Source organism: Lasiodiplodia theobromae, assembly GCF_012971845.1.
Source record: "Lasiodiplodia theobromae strain AM2As chromosome Unknown scaffold_8, whole genome shotgun sequence".
Lineage (NCBI taxonomy): Eukaryota > Fungi > Ascomycota > Dothideomycetes > Botryosphaeriales > Botryosphaeriaceae > Lasiodiplodia > Lasiodiplodia theobromae.
Genome location: NW_023336574.1, coordinates 549,463 through 564,413, shown reverse-complemented (window position 1 = coordinate 564,413; position 14,951 = coordinate 549,463). Strand labels below are relative to the sequence as shown.

Genomic DNA, 14,951 nt, shown 5'->3' with positions numbered 1-14,951 from the left:
TCAACATGGACGTCTATCCTCCGCAGTACATCGAGCACAACCTGCCCTTCGTCGTCCTCTCCGGCCTGGGCGAGACTCCGTCCTACGATTCTGGATACGAGCCCCATCCGCTGCTGAAAGGACACGGCATCGAGATTGACTCAGCCGTGCCGGTTGTGACGGGCGAACGAGTCGACCATTTGCGCCAGGAATTCCTCAGCGCAGATGCAAGAGACGCGCCATGGAATAACCTGCGGACAAGGACACGGAACGATCATATTGGGTTCAGACTGAAGGCTGTCGGGAGGGTAGGTTAGGGACACCAGTGTCCTCCGTCCCCCGCAATGCAGGCTTACAGAAATACAGGGCTACGTACTGCCTCCCCGCAAAGCGCAACCTCCCCAGATCTCCCCCGATGAGACTCCTCCTGGCTCTCCGCTCCCCGCTAATGGCCAACGATGGGTCCTGCATTCGCCCATATCCCCGCTTTCCCCCGGCTCGCCCACTTTCCCCGACGGCGTTATGACACCTCTCTGGATTGCTAAACATCAGAACCATATACCCTCAGTCTTCATCTCCTTCTTCGACTTCACCTCCGAGCCTGGCAGAGATACCTTGAACGACAACCAGCTTAAGGCAGAGATCAACCGCATAAAAGCCATCTTCCATTCCTCTGGATACAAGACACATTATGCCGTCGTTCTTATGAGTGATCGGTCCATCTTCGAAGCGCCAGACATCGAGGAACGGCTTGCGAACATTCGGCGAACCACCGGACTTGACCCCAAGAATGCTCTCTTTTTCCTGCCCGCCAATACATCTCGTGCAGAACTGGCCGCTTTCGTTCAGTCCGTCTTGACCACCTTGCAACCTCTTTGTGTAGAATATTACCGCGACCTGTCCAAGCATGCGAGGCGGAAGAAGAACCGCAACAGCGTTCCGGCGCCAACGGCAGCGCCCACCCGGGGAGCCTCTCATCCTCTTTCCGGCCCGGGCTGGAGCGTGAGATACGACTTCAAGCTCGGAGTATTTGCTGAATTCCGACAAGAGATGGACGCGGCATGCAGACATTACAGCTTCGCCATCGATGCTCTCTTGGATGGTGATGGAGTGTTTGAAACAACAGCCAGCTGGTCACCGCGCTGGGATGACACTCGACTGCTTGCCGACGGTATCGCAATACGCATAGTAAGGTGCTTGATGTGGAACAACGGGCCTACATCTGCAGTGCAGTCTTGGCAGAACTACAAGGACCGAATGCGTGACCTCCTTGACCGGCGTGGCAAAGGTACTGCCAATTACGGTTGGCAGGCCTGGGAATCGAGATGGGCTAGGGTTATGGCGGAGATCATCCAAAGAGTGGACCCACCGATCTTCGCCATCGTTGGCTCGCCTGAGTTTCCTGATGCTCTGCCAGAGAGGAAAGCTATTTACTCACCGCCGGAGAAAGCGTTCCCCGTTGGCGAGAGGCTGGCCCCGTGGCATCTAGTTCACCATCCGGGATATTGGTTCAGAGTTTCTGCGGAAAGGGCCATTTCTAGGCGAAGACTGGCGGAGGAACTCCCAGAGGAAGATCGTCTGCCTCCCGGAATGTCTCCTGCGACAAAGGTCGCAAACAGATTCGCTACGTATGACACCTATCTGGTACCTGAGCCACACGTTGAATACCCTATCCCTGACAAGGGTGGCGAGGGATTTGATCACACTGGTGAAGTCGTGGATTTGTTCAACAAAGCGGTTGGGGAGTTCCACGCTCGAGGCCAACAACGATTTGTCGACAAACTTCAGTTGGACATGGGTAAAGAGCTTATCCACGCGGCGAGGTACAGCGACGCCTTGAGCGCTCTAAAGCCACTATGGGAGGGCATGAGCTGGCGCAACGAAAGGTGGTGGACGCTTGTCTCGGATGTCGCATGGGCATTGAACGACTGCGCAGAGAAATGCTCAGACGAGGAGTCCTTTCTGGTGACTGAATTCGAGTTGCAAAGTCGCTGTAAGTGGCTCATCAAGTCGTGGTATCATGGTAAACCTACTCACATGGCATCTAGTATTACGTCCAAAGCAGGGCAAGACCTATGATTTCATGACTTGTCTGGACTCCTTTGCTCAGGCTGAAGGAGCAGAGAAGCCTCGCGTCACCTTGAGAGCCCAGGATGTTTTGTCGTGCAGTAAGGATTTCCACTTCGCCGATTTGATCAGCTCTGACATTTTGCAGTCTCCATCACGGCTGAATTCGCTGTAGTCGAGGGGCATGTCGCCGAACCAATCCTGACGCAGATCGCCGTGAGATCCAATGCCCATAAAGGTTCAAAGCCAATCACCCTAGACAACCTTACGGTAGCATTCACTGGCTCTCTTGGCTCGATCAAGCTACAACACCAGCAGAATGAGAGCGGGCCGTCACCGCTCACAGAGCTTGCCTTGGCAGAGGATGAAGAACACAAAGCCGGAAACATACCAAGCTTCAAGGGCAGTGCCGATCTGACTTTCTCCGCTGGCGAGGTCAGAGTGTTCACTTTTCCAATTACCTTCAAGGAGGCCGGGGAAGTCTATGTCGAGAGTGCCACGTTTGAGATAGACACCGACAGATTCCACCTCACATACACTACGGAATCGCCACAGGAGAACACGGAGCCCATTTGGTGGGTCATGGGGAAGAACGACTTGAAGACGAAAAGGCTGGGCAGGATCATGGACGATCCGGCCATCAAGGTCTTGCCAAAACCACCGAAGATGGAAATCCGGCTACCCAACCTGCAGAAGCGATACTACGCCACCGAGCTTATCATTCTGGAGCTGGAAATCGAGAATGGTGAAGACGAAGAAGCGGAAGCGGCTCTTGAGTTCGTCTTGATGGACCAGCAGAAGAACCCGCTCGAATTCAGGTGGCTTGTCTCAGATGCTGATGCAGCGAGCGAGGAGGAGCAGTCTGATAAATCTGTCCATGCCATTGGGAAAATGGAACCAGGAGCGAAACGCACGCAAAGTATTCGCTTCACGGCACCTATCGATTCAGGAGAGGTGTTGTTTGACGCCAAGGTCATCTACCATGTCATTAGCGACCCGGAAGTGCCCATCTCGAAGACAATCGTCGGAGAGCTTGCCATCATAGATCCTTTCGAGGCTACCTACGATTTCACACCTCAAGTCCACCCGGATCCCTGGCCGAGTTTCTTCCACATAGACGATACACAACTGCCAGAAGCATCTACGGACCCGGCTACGGTGAGGGCATTTGGCTTGACGGCGAGATATCTTATGAACGTCAGAATCGGCTCTTACGCAGAAGAAGACCTTGTAATCCACGACGCAGACCTCACTATCCACGAGATCGCAGGCGGTGCCATAGCCAGCATAACCAAAAAGACGGTCGGCGAGGCCGAGGTCGACATAGCACCGCAAGCAGTCCAGCTCCGCACGTTCTGCGTCGACGTACAGAAGATAGCGCTCGAGGACCGGCGGTCGTCAGCGCTGGCGACGAGCATCAGCGTAACGTGGCGCCGCAAGAAGCCCATGTCGCAGCATCCGGAGGCTTCGAGCAGCGTGCGCACCGTCATCGCCAACCCGCGCCTCATCGCGGCCAATAGCGAGCCGCGCGTGCTCGCGTCAGCGCGGCCGTCGACGCAGTTGCCTACGCTCATCCATCTCGACTACACGCTCGAGAACCCGACGATGCACTTCTTGACGTTTGACGTGAGCATGGAGGCCAGCGAAGAGTTCGCGTTTAGCGGACCGAAGCTCACGGCGCTCCATGTGCTGCCGCACAGCAGGCAGACGGTGAGGTATAACGTGCTGCCCCTGGTCAAGGGCGCGTGGATCTACCCGCAGCTCAGGGTGCAGGACCGCTACTTCAACAAGATCCTCAAGCCTGCGCCGACTGAAGGCATGCGCCAGGATAAACGGGGCATCGCGGTTTGGGCTGACGTTGCAGAGGAGGAAAGCGGCGAGAAGTGAAGGTGGTGAGTCAAGACTAGACTACGGGATGCTTGAAATGTGTGTATGACTGTATGGCCCCTTGTACTAGACGAGGAAACCTAGGGTAGAAACGAATTCGGATGGGATTGGGTGCACATGTTCTCGTCAGCTGAACGGAGATGGGGTTCTCCGTTGCTGAGACATGCGGGTCATCCCGGAGACCCTGCGAGCGATGACCGGAGGTCTAGCTCTGTGCATGCGACCATTGCAATGAATCGATGCATACACGGAGTGCGTAGGCTTCCCCGACATGCGCCGTGCAGTCGCAGGAAGCTCGTGCTCGCTGCGTGCGGGACCCTTGCCCTGCTCGGCGACCCAAGCTCCCGCATCCGCGGCGATCCCGGATGCCGCAAAATGACGCAGACGACAGGCGAAGTTCCGCGGCTACACCTTGTCTCTGTCTCTATCACCAATCTTTTCCCTTCAAAACTTCCCGAACCCCCGTCGCTTGCCCGCCATGTCTTCCTGATTGAAACATCTCACACATTTTCTCACGCATTCGTCGAATTTTTGATACCCTCGACGAAGCTCCAATTGAGTGAGAGTTTTCTTTTCCTAGCGGGCTGCTTAATGCAACCACGGCAATGTCAGATGGCGGCCAATCGCGCTCGTCGTCTTCCTGTAAGTCACGATCGCCTCCTATGTATTGACATGGAGGACCAGAGAAAGCATTTCACCCCTCAATTGCTCTCCTTCCCCGTTCACACCCCCGCTTCGAAAAAGAATCAAAAGTTCCCAATCCACTGACCACGACATGCGAACCAGTCCACTTCCTCGCCGGCCTCTCGTCAGGCGTCCTCTCGGCGGTACTGCTGCAGCCGGCGGACCTGCTGAAGACGCGCGTGCAGCAGTCGCGCAGCACGACCCTCTCCGCCACCCTCTCGGGCATCCTGCGCGGGCCGGACCCGGTGCGCTCGCTCTGGCGCGGAACGGTTCCCTCAGCGCTACGCACCGGCTTCGGCAGCGCGCTCTACTTCACGACGCTCAACGCGCTGCGCACCAGCGTCGCCAAGTCCGAGGCTCTAATACACCACAACAGCACAAGCGCCACCGGACAAACCCCACAACAACAACATGGTAGCGGAACATCAAGTAGTAGCTTGGTCAAGCTGTCGCGCCTGGGCAACCTGATGACGGGCGCGGTGGCGCGGGCGTCGGCGGGCTTCGTCATGATGCCGGTGACGGTCATCAAGGTGAGGTTCGAGAGCAGCTACTACGCGTACCGCTCGCTGTGGGCAGCCGTGGCGGACATCCGCAAGACGCACGGCGTGCGCGGCTTCTTCGCCGGCTTCGGCGCCACCGCCGTGCGCGACGCGCCCTACGCCGGCCTGTACGTGCTGTTCTACGAGGAGAGCAAGAAGCGGCTGGGCAAGATGGCCGGATTGGCCGCTGCGGGCGGCAACAAGGACGGCACGAATACGGCTGCCATGGGCACCAGCGCCGCTGCGGCGGTCAACTTCGCGTCTGGTGTTGTTGCTGCGGGATTGGGAACCGCCCTGACGAATCCGTTTGATGCGATCAAGACGCGCTTGCAGCTGCTGCCCGATCGATATTCGAATATGGCGCATGCGGCGAGGCTGATGCTGAGGGAGGAGGGCGTGCGCAGCTTGTTTGATGGGTTGGGCTTGCGCATGGCGCGCAAGGCGCTTAGCTCGGCGTTGGCATGGACGCTGTATGAGGAGCTAATTCGGCGGGCAGAGAGGAGATTTGTCAAAAGCGAGGCGGTCATGAAAGGGTGAGCATGGTCACGGCCAAACAGCATATTTTCATAGTGAGAAACGGACGTGGAGGGAAGGAAATGGGGATACGGCGTTTTGTGGGAAAGGCGATACAAACCAACTCTGGGCGGACAAGGGTTCTGTGGATGGGTTTTTGCCGTGCTGGATCACCGCTTGCTTTTAAAGGCATGTGCATCTCTGTACATTACTACTCAACTCCGTGAGCGCAACAAAACTAGCGCTAGTTACTCTCTAGTGAATTCACATGGGACTTGGCGTTCAGGGTCTAGTAAAGCAAATTTTTTAGATTGAAAAGGCCTGTTCTTGCTCTTTATCTATCTTTATTGTACGCCTTAAATGATGCTGCCTGCCACCGTCTTACTCGTCTAGCTTTCATAAAGCACATGTTGAACTCTCCTATGAAAATCCAATATATCCTGTTCATCCCCGATAAAGCACTGCTCTTCTCTTCAATACCCAGATCAACCTTAGTAATGCATGCCAGTAGAATCCAATTTATTTGAACCGACGCACTCTTCACAAGTGCTTCTTGCCGCCGTTAGCACTGCCGTTAAGCTGGTAAGGTTTGTCCGTCTTGACGATGAGCGGCATGTGGAAGTAGCTCGGCCAGACAAGCTTGTACTCGTCTTGCCTGCCGTTCAGGCAGTGACGAAGCCAGACGCCCCACACGATGTAAAAGTAGGCACCAATACCGGTCATGAGGTGCCTGTAAGCAGTTAGCTGGCCTGTATCTGCACGCCTCTCGTACGATACTCGCAAGTGAAAAAAAAAAAAAAAAGCAACGACCGAGCGAAGCCCGAACAGCTGGCCCGGGGAGGGGAAGCACTTACCACCAACCGTGGCCTTCCAGGAAGATGCCCCACGGCAAGCCGACGTCCCTCCTCCAGCGGCGAAGGGTGCCGCAGAACTCGTTGTCAAGAGTCCAGATAGCGAAACCACCGAGGAAGATGCTCAGGCCGGATCCAATCATGATCCACATGGACCGCAGAATCTCAGTGTCACGCGCATCCCTGCGCTTCTGCTCCTCGGCGGGGGGTAGCGACGAGGCCTTGGCACTGCCGTTCGTCGCGGTCGCCGCCTTCCCCGCCGCCTTCTCCTTTCCCTTGAGCTTGGGGCGCAGGCGCACCTCCATGATGTACATGCTGCGCAGCAGGACGATGGCGGTGAGCAGGGCGTACATGTTCTGGTGGAAGACGGGGTCCTGCAGGTAGTGGTAGTAGCCGGTGATGAAGGCGGCGAGGGCGACGAGGAAGACGCCGAGGGCCTGGGCGTAGGCGCGCGAGCGGCCGTAGGAGAAGGTGGCGTAGAACATGAGGCAGGTCGTGTAGATCATGGACAGCTCGTCGACCAGCTGCATGGGGTACTTGAGGGTGCTGTGGAAGAGGAAGCTGCCCGTGCCGACGATGAGGTAGCCGACAAAGGTGACGAGGAAGATGCCGTCATGGTCGTTGCGCAGGCAGTTGTTGATGCCCTTGAAGGCCAGGTAGATGAAGAGCAGGTTGGTCAGCGTGTTGATGATCTCGGCGGCGTAGACGGTTGCGTAGTAGTCCTGTCGCGCGAAGGGTTGTTAGCTACAGAGTTGCACGGCGCTGCGTTGTTGTTCGGCTTGCAACAGCGGGGCAGTGCCATTCGCGGAGCTGGGGTCGTCTTCCAGGTGCACTCTGCATGTTTGGTTGCTGCATCGTTTCGCACTGGCATAGGACTGCAGCTCCGGCGAATGGCAGGCCTACTGAGAGCTGCTGCGTGGGTAAGGTTGCTTGCCTCCTCGCACCAGTTGAGCGTGCTTGTGACCGGGCTCCAGAAGCCATCTTGCGGGCTCGGATAGGGGATGGAGGGAAGCCAGTCGGGCATTGTTGCACAGCAATCTGGGGAGCAAACGACCGGCGTGTGGGACTGAGGAGGGGTGGAGGCAGGAAAGCTGCAGTGGACCGCGGATGTGGCGGATACCTAGGCGATGTGGACTATACAGAGAGCACCATTTGTCATCGTCGTGCGGGAGCAGAGATTCTTCTGTTCTCAGCGGACGCGCGTGCCCTCAGAGCCTCACAGGCGCGCAAAACGAACCTAGCTCGCGGTCTTGGTGGCTGTTCCGTCGCGGCGGGCACGCGCGATGCGTGCCGTCATCATCGCCTTGGCGCGACTGCCCGCGGCGACCGCTCGCAGACGCGCGCCTTGGCGGCGGGAGCTGCGCGCACTGATGAGAGCGCCGTCGCGACTCCACACCACCGCCGCCCATCTGCAGCTCGGCCCGAGTGTAATTCCACCCGCCTGAGCTCTCTCCGCGACCGCGCGACCTGTCCCTCCAGCGCCTCAGCTCCGCGTCAGCCCGCACCCCGCGCCCCGCAATCAATCATGTCCATTCCCAACGAGGCCCTGCAGAAGGTGAGCCCGCCGAATGCGGACCTTCACCGACACCGACCTTTCTAACCCCCGCCAAGCTTCTGCAGGAGATTGAGCAGAAGGCTGCCTTCTCCCAGCAACAAATCACCATCGTCAAGGCCCAGATGACGGCCAAGGCCCGCGAGCAGCGCATGCTGCAGCTTACCTCCAGCGAGGTTGACTCGCTGCCGAAGGATACGAATGTCTACGAGGGCGTCGGCAAAATGTAAGCACATTTGCCCCTTTAATATTATCTTGCCACGTTCTTGTGATGTTCACGCGTTTCCCTCAGGTTTGTGTGGAGCCCGGTGGAGGATGTGAAGAAGCGTCTGGCTTCGGAGAGCGAAGAGTTGAAGTCGGACACGTCCAACCTGGAGAAGAAGCTCCACTACTTGGAGACGACGTACAAAAATAGCCGCGACAACCTCGAGCAGCTGTTCAAGACTGGTCCCAAATGAGCAAAGAAAAAAAGAAACGAAACAGCCAGGGGGCGGCGCGGGTAGGGCAGACTGTGCCGCCCTCAGCACCACGGGCGGCATTCGCATTAAGAAAAAGGATTGGATGTATAGCCGCGAAGGCGAACCCGAGACGAGCGGCCCACTATTTTCCACGCGTCAATTTGTATCTCTGCAACGGACGAAAGATGGGATTTTGCAGATTGGTGCAACCCATGAGCCTGCCGCTTCTGGCCCCCACGACTAACTGACGGCCGGCTTGCTGCCGCCTTAATGGGTGGCGGGGTTGACGACGCTAGGCCCGGGCCAGGCCTTCAGCAGGGAAGTAGTAATAATAGCATCCAGCGATGATGAGTCTTCCTTTGAGTTTCAGTGAACCGCAGCGTGGCAGAAGTGGATGGAAGAGTGCTAAGCTAATGGTGCAGACAGACGGCGGCTTGCGAAACAACACTAGGCTTCCCGAAACATGCAGGTCGGCAAGCTTTGTGCTGCGAAAGCGGGATGCAAGTGCGAAGAGCCGCGCGACGATAAAGCCGATTTCCAAAGGCCGCTAGCGGAGGATGTTGGTGGCGTCTATTCCCAGCCTCTGCCCCGCGCCGCCGCCCGTCAGCACCCGATTCAGCGCAAAAGCCCACAGCTTACTACATGTCAAACGCGCATCATGCGTGCCATGATCCGGGTGCCGCCGCGGCTGTTGGCACCAAGGCCAGGGCAGCGGCAAGCTCAGCCTTTTGGTCGGGCCTGCACGTTCGCGGTTGGCCCAAGCTTCCACGGAGTGAGCGTCGATGATAAAAGCACTGCTGCTGCTTTTCAGCCCCCAAGGCTTCCACAGCCTAGTACTTCAGCTCACGGAGTTAGAGAAAAGCCACCCGAGTCAGCTGGCTTTCATATTCTCTGTCTCGCCTCGTTCCCTCGCACCCCTCCCCAGCATCAGTTGCGCGCGTCACGCCGTGCTCGCTTCCCAGGCGTGTGACCCATTTCAGTTACCACCACAGCCGACTTGCCTCTCACACCCGCTCTGCTGCCTGTTTGCTACCTGCCCTGGCCCCACTCAGCGCGCCGCTGTCGCCTAGTTGCCATCAACCGTTGCGTTCGCGCTATTCCTTCCCACGACCCTTCCGTACCGTTGTCTGTCTTTGGCATCACGCCTGCCTACTTTTCTCTATTCCCACAGAAAATACTCCGTACCTGCAGCAAGGCAACCGCACCCCCCTGTGACTTCAATCACCATGCCGCGGGGTTGGGACGATGAGTTTTACTACTCGGACGAGCGCTACGGCGCTCGACACGTACCGCCTGGAGGCATAGCCCGCGACCCCTTCCGCCACAGCGGAGGACTTCTCGATCCCGGCGCCGCTCACCATCGGTACGCAAGCGGCATCCATCGCTCTCACTCTACCGGGTCGCGCGGCAGTCCTCGCGGCGCAGGTACCCCGAACATCCACATATACAACAATATCGACCAGGATATGCACCCGCGCATGGACGCGCGCGCATCGCAGCGCACGCCGAGCGCCTCTCCTCGCGGCCGCCCCCTCGTGCTCGACGACGAGTGGGCGCTCGAGGACGACTTCCGCATCCAGGCGCGGTCGAGGTCGCGCGGTCGCCCAGGCTTCGCTGAACACTTCCACCACCACGATCACTTCGGCGCTCCCGTGCCTCCAGCCGCCGCATCGCCCAGCCCGGACTACCGCGCGGTGCAGCTGGCGCTGAGCGAGGAGCGGGCGCGCGAGATGGAGGCGCGGCTGCAGCGCGAGCAGCAGGAGGAGTTCCTGCGCAAGGACATGGAGCTCAAGTACATGCGGCAGCAGCAGGAGCGCGAGGAGGAGGAGGCGCTGTTCCAGAAGCGGCTGAAGCTCAAGATGCTCAAGGATAAGCAGGAGCGCGACGAGGAAGAGGAGCGGCTGAAGCGCGAGGAGGAGCGCATCCGCGAGAAGTACGAGCGCAAGCGGCTGGAGGATGAGCGCAAGCGCCAGAAGGAGGAAGATGAGATCAAGGAGCTGAAGAAGCGCGCGGTGCAGGAGGAGAAGGAGCGCGCTGCTAAGGAGGCCGCGGCCAAGAAGGCGGCGGCTGAGGAGTACAGGTTGAAGATGGAGAAGGAGGCGAAGGAGGCGGAGGAGGAGCGCAAGCGCATCATCGCCGAATTTGAGAAGAAGAAGATGGATGATATGAAGAAGAAGCACGAGCAGGAGCAGGCACTGATTGCGCGGCTGAAGCAACAGGAGGAGGACAAGAAGAAGAAGGAGAAGGCGGAATGGGAAGAGTTCGAGCGCAAGCAGAAGGAGAAGCAGGAGAAGGCGGCGGCGGAGAAGAAGAAGAAGGAAGAGGAGTTTGAGGCCGACATGCGCAAGCGCCTCTCCCAGTTCGGCTTCCAGGAGAACCAGATCCAGGCCATGATTAAGCCCGAGAAGGCCCACGAGCTGCCCGTCGGCCTCAGCCCGGCCAACCCCATCGAGCAGCACCACCACCATCACCACACCCACAAGCCAACATACGTCAAGGTGCACCGCGATCACCTCGCCGTCGAGACGCTAACGTACTACGGTCTGCCGTGGGAGTGGGATAGGGTAAGTTCACGTCCGCACTACAGCAGTAACAAGAAACATTCTAACCGAGATCGAACGCAACAGACCGACACCGACTACATCATTATCCTCCGCGAGATGGACCCTCGTGAGACGGATATCCTGTTTGAGCACACGAAGCGCCTCCGCACCAAGACAACTGAGACACGCTTGCTCATCCAGGAACGTCGCGACCGCGATGGCAAGCCTGAGTACGCGTGGGTGCGCAAGCGGAGCAAGAGCAAGAGCCCGATGAGGATTCGCTCGGCCAGCAGCCCTAAGAGGACGCTGTGGTTGGCTTGATGACGTTACGACACTGAATTTGGTTTTGTTTTCACTGGAGTTCTACAGCATAATAGGACACGATTCCGGTTTTCTTTTGTTTTTCTTTCTCCTCTCTGGCTTGGTTTTCGGATACCCGGTCCCTCCTTTCCACACATTCCGTAATTTGGTTTGACGGAGATGGACGGTGAGATTGGACGGATGGGTTCTGGCGGTGTCTGGGGTCTTGGGTTTATGATGACTTATCGCGAGCTTTTCATTGCCGCGCCTTTTCCTTTCTCTCTGGTGACGATCTATTCCCCCCGATTCACGACATACATATACCTCATGTTTTCCTTTTTTTTTGTCTTAACGGTTGTTGCATAGTAAAGTCAGGCTGAGTATAGGGAATGGTAGTGGCTTTTTCTTTTACTCGTTACCTCGGCCCTCACGAGGCTTCTTGCATTATCTCTCGCAACGAGAGTGGTCGGGGAAAACACACAATCGCAGGGATAATATGTGCTCAGACGTCACGTTGCTTTGAAGAAGAACCAGCCGGTTCTGGACCCTTCCAATTATTTCCGTCTCTGCTGCCTGCTGACACTCCCTGCTGCGAGTTGACGTTATTCAGCCGCGTCACTCGGTCGCGGCAGGGAGCCTGGCGACTTGCAGGTGTTCACCCTCTCCCGTCCCTCTCCCCCACTTGCCTCTTTCGCTGCCTGGCAAAAACCCCGCTTGCGGCTTGTTCCCTTTCTCACTCTCGCCTGATTTTTTCGACCTAGGCGGCTGAAAGAAAGTTGCCTGCGGTCAGCCTCAACAAGTGCTATCGCGTCTTGATACACGTAGCCCAGCGCGGTGAGGGGGGCCGCATATTTTCGGGCATGTTGCGACAGAAGGGGAGAGTGCATTCACTCTTTTCGGATGTGTGTGTGTCGGAGTAGATTCCTGATCCTCTCCAACAGACTTCAAGCTCCACGGCAGGAACAGGTTGGGTGGGGGGGAGCAGTCCCGTCTTCTTCCTGCGAATAGAAAATACGCAGACACACCTCCTCGTGTTGGATTCGACTACAAGCGAGCGGAAGGATCTGAATGGGGAAAAGAAATTGGCTGGCCCACAATGACCCTTGCACCCGTAGTCACCTGTCACTTGGCACCAACTATTGTTGTGATGCGTTAGTTATTGTTGCTCTCGTGCCGAGCGTCATGGCGTGCTCGGCTGCCTGTGATCCGGAGTTGAGTCTGCAGGGCTGGCTGTGAGGCCGCCCCGGCTTGGGGAGAACGTGGTGAGTACGTCACTCTTCCTCGTGCTTGGAGGTTCTTGAACCTCTTATAAAAGACCACAGATAAAGTGCCGTTCTTGATGGAGCAGTGATGGCGAACAAGGTATCATACTGAGCGTAATGGTCAGAACACAGACGATTCACTAGCTATGAGTTTTGCGTTGTCTTTCGATAGACATCTCCGCATTCCGCCCAGCGTTTCCTTCGCACTTCAGGATCTCATCGCAGAGATTTAGATCAGCATCAGGTAATACTGAACTGCATCACTGAATGGTGACTGCTGCAGCCCACCATCAAATTCACTTCTTGGTGTTTGATATTGCAGAGGCGATGACGGCTGGAAGAAACCAAAAGCCGGGACGGGAAAAGTGGCTACCACTGCATTGCATGGAAAGAGACACCAGAGTGATGAAGATTTTCTAAGCTCTAGCCACGGGCATGATCCGATCTGATGATGTTTTCAAGGATTGGTCGAGACAGATGCCCTCTTTTATAGAGCCACATGGGTACCAGCGCACGTACCCCGACAGCCATGCTTCCCCTTGAACGGACCATGTAAGACGCAAGACAGCAGCTGCCAGGCGGACGTGCAGTCCTCTGAAGACGGAGTATATAAGAACTCTTCGTTTCGATTTTCGTTGATGCAAATCCACAGCGCCATAGACGCTAACGAGCTATCTAAGTGAAGCTGGCTGACTATCTGGTTGAAAACGACATGCACTGTCACTGGGTTGGCGCGTTCCGCCGCTCTCGGCTCCGTCGTGTCGCCAACAGACCGCTCGGCGTGGTGGGCGCATCTGGCGCTACCATTCGAAAGTGATGGAAGAGCCCGTCAGTTTGTCATCCTGCGGCAGGCCATCATCATCGTCATTTCATAGTGATCCGCATGGCATCTGGTCTCAAGCAGCTGCCTAGGTGAACTCAGACTTTCGAGTCTTCGCAAAGAGCCGCAATCCCACAAGTGATCTCGTTCACCCAGTCAACACCTACAAACAAGAGTGTTTGTAGGAATACATCCTTCCTGCTCACATAACATCAACCAGAAGGAAATAGAATGCAAGAAGAAACTCAATGCCAGGCGTTTCAGTTTATTAATGAAGAAGAGAGCAGAACGGCAAAGCAGAGCATGTGCCCTGACACATTCTCCCGGTGGCATTCTCAAGCCCATCACGGGACAAGCCCTGACACCTGAGCTCATCAATAGGACGCTTTCTTGCTTCATAAAAGCTATGGGATTACGGGTTCTCCTCCGTGCAAGCCGCGAAAAGCTCGTCTGAACGCCTTGGTACAGACCATCGAAGCGCAGCTACATATACTGTCCCTGGCTCTGCGAAGGCCAGAAGATTATGTGCTGAGGTGTCACTGCGTTCATTTCCATTTCGTTCTCTCCAACTTCTTGGGAACACTGGATCCCCCATCCAGGATCTCGGAGAATTGCGCCATGGCACTATCAAGTACTTCCTCTGATCTTCATCATCACCTCTCTTTGCTGCGCAGCATCAAGAAAGCGCATTTTACGGCAATTTCAAATAGGGTAAAGGCTCACGATAAATAGCACAAAAACTCCCGACAGAGCGCCAGAGTCGCGTCGGTGAGTTCCCCGTCCTTTCGCGCATTCAACGCGCCCACTACGTTGGTGGGAGGACGCCATACTCGCCCCGGGTGTTTCTTTATATCTTCTTTTCACAACCGAGGACGGAGCACAAGCTCCGAAAGCCACATGCCCTTCTCGAATCCCCGTCACTTGACATCGAGCACGCGGGGGGCATCACCGGACGGCTTGGGAAATCTCGTCTCCACGGCGCCTTAAAAGGCTGCCACCCTCCGTAGATCGTTAAGCAGCACGACACGAAGCTGAAAGACCAGATATCATCTTGGAGAAGCTTCCAGAACTATCACTGCTTGGCTCTGCTCCGGTTGAGTTATTAATCGCTGTCTTTTACCTTCTTTCCCTTTCCCAAGGGTACCAACCTACCTTCTTGTAACTTTCAACAATGCTACATAGCAGTATGTGCTCGTATTGCTGAGCCTCATCGTTCAAAGACGTTGCTGGAGCTCGGCAACGTACGCACATAAAGGATGGGTCTAAAATGGCGCACATGGATGTACTTCCTTGCTCTAGCACCCGCCGCGGAACAGCAGGGAGTGGGAATCTTTTGGTCTAGAGAACCGCAAAGTCTGCTCGCTCGGCATGAATAAGATCTGCGGTCCTCAGTGCAAGCTTCAGTGACACGAAGAAGAATGCTCAAAGCTATCGGGAGCATCTTATATACAGGCGGAGCGCAGGATCGTCATGCGCAAAGTCTTCGTCTGCTCATC

General features: G+C 56.5%; 4 protein-coding genes across 4 annotated transcripts; 3 read left to right on the top strand and 1 right to left on the bottom strand.

Annotated features, from left to right (window-relative positions):
* Positions 1 to 5: 5 nt before the first annotated feature.
* LTHEOB_3183 (uncharacterized protein) lies at positions 6 to 3,933 on the top strand (the record flags this gene model as incomplete). The annotated part of the gene is made up of 4 exons (XM_035512078.1): positions 6 to 287; positions 346 to 1,972; positions 2,028 to 2,147; positions 2,195 to 3,933. The coding sequence occupies 4 exons, from the start codon at positions 6 to 8 to the stop codon at positions 3,931 to 3,933; spliced, it is 3,768 nt and encodes a 1,255-aa protein (XP_035363076.1).
* Positions 3,934 to 6,209: 2,276 nt separating this feature from the next.
* On the bottom strand, positions 6,210 to 7,544 carry LTHEOB_3182 (Alkaline phytoceramidase; the record flags this gene model as incomplete). Its single annotated transcript, XM_035512077.1, has 3 exons — positions 6,210 to 6,399; positions 6,524 to 7,242; positions 7,485 to 7,544. The coding sequence occupies 3 exons, from the start codon at positions 7,542 to 7,544 to the stop codon at positions 6,210 to 6,212; spliced, it is 969 nt and encodes a 322-aa protein (XP_035363075.1).
* A 501-nt stretch (positions 7,545 to 8,045) lies between these two features.
* On the top strand, positions 8,046 to 8,530 carry LTHEOB_3181 (Prefoldin subunit 1; the record flags this gene model as incomplete). Its single annotated transcript, XM_035512076.1, has 3 exons — positions 8,046 to 8,075; positions 8,132 to 8,298; positions 8,365 to 8,530. 3 exons carry the CDS (start codon positions 8,046 to 8,048, stop codon positions 8,528 to 8,530), a joined length of 363 nt encoding a protein of 120 aa, XP_035363074.1.
* A 1,226-nt stretch (positions 8,531 to 9,756) lies between these two features.
* On the top strand, positions 9,757 to 11,394 carry LTHEOB_3180 (Reticulocyte-binding protein 2 a-like protein; the record flags this gene model as incomplete). Its single annotated transcript, XM_035512075.1, has 2 exons — positions 9,757 to 11,094; positions 11,158 to 11,394. 2 exons carry the CDS (start codon positions 9,757 to 9,759, stop codon positions 11,392 to 11,394), a joined length of 1,575 nt encoding a protein of 524 aa, XP_035363073.1.
* Positions 11,395 to 14,951: the final 3,557 nt, after the last annotated feature.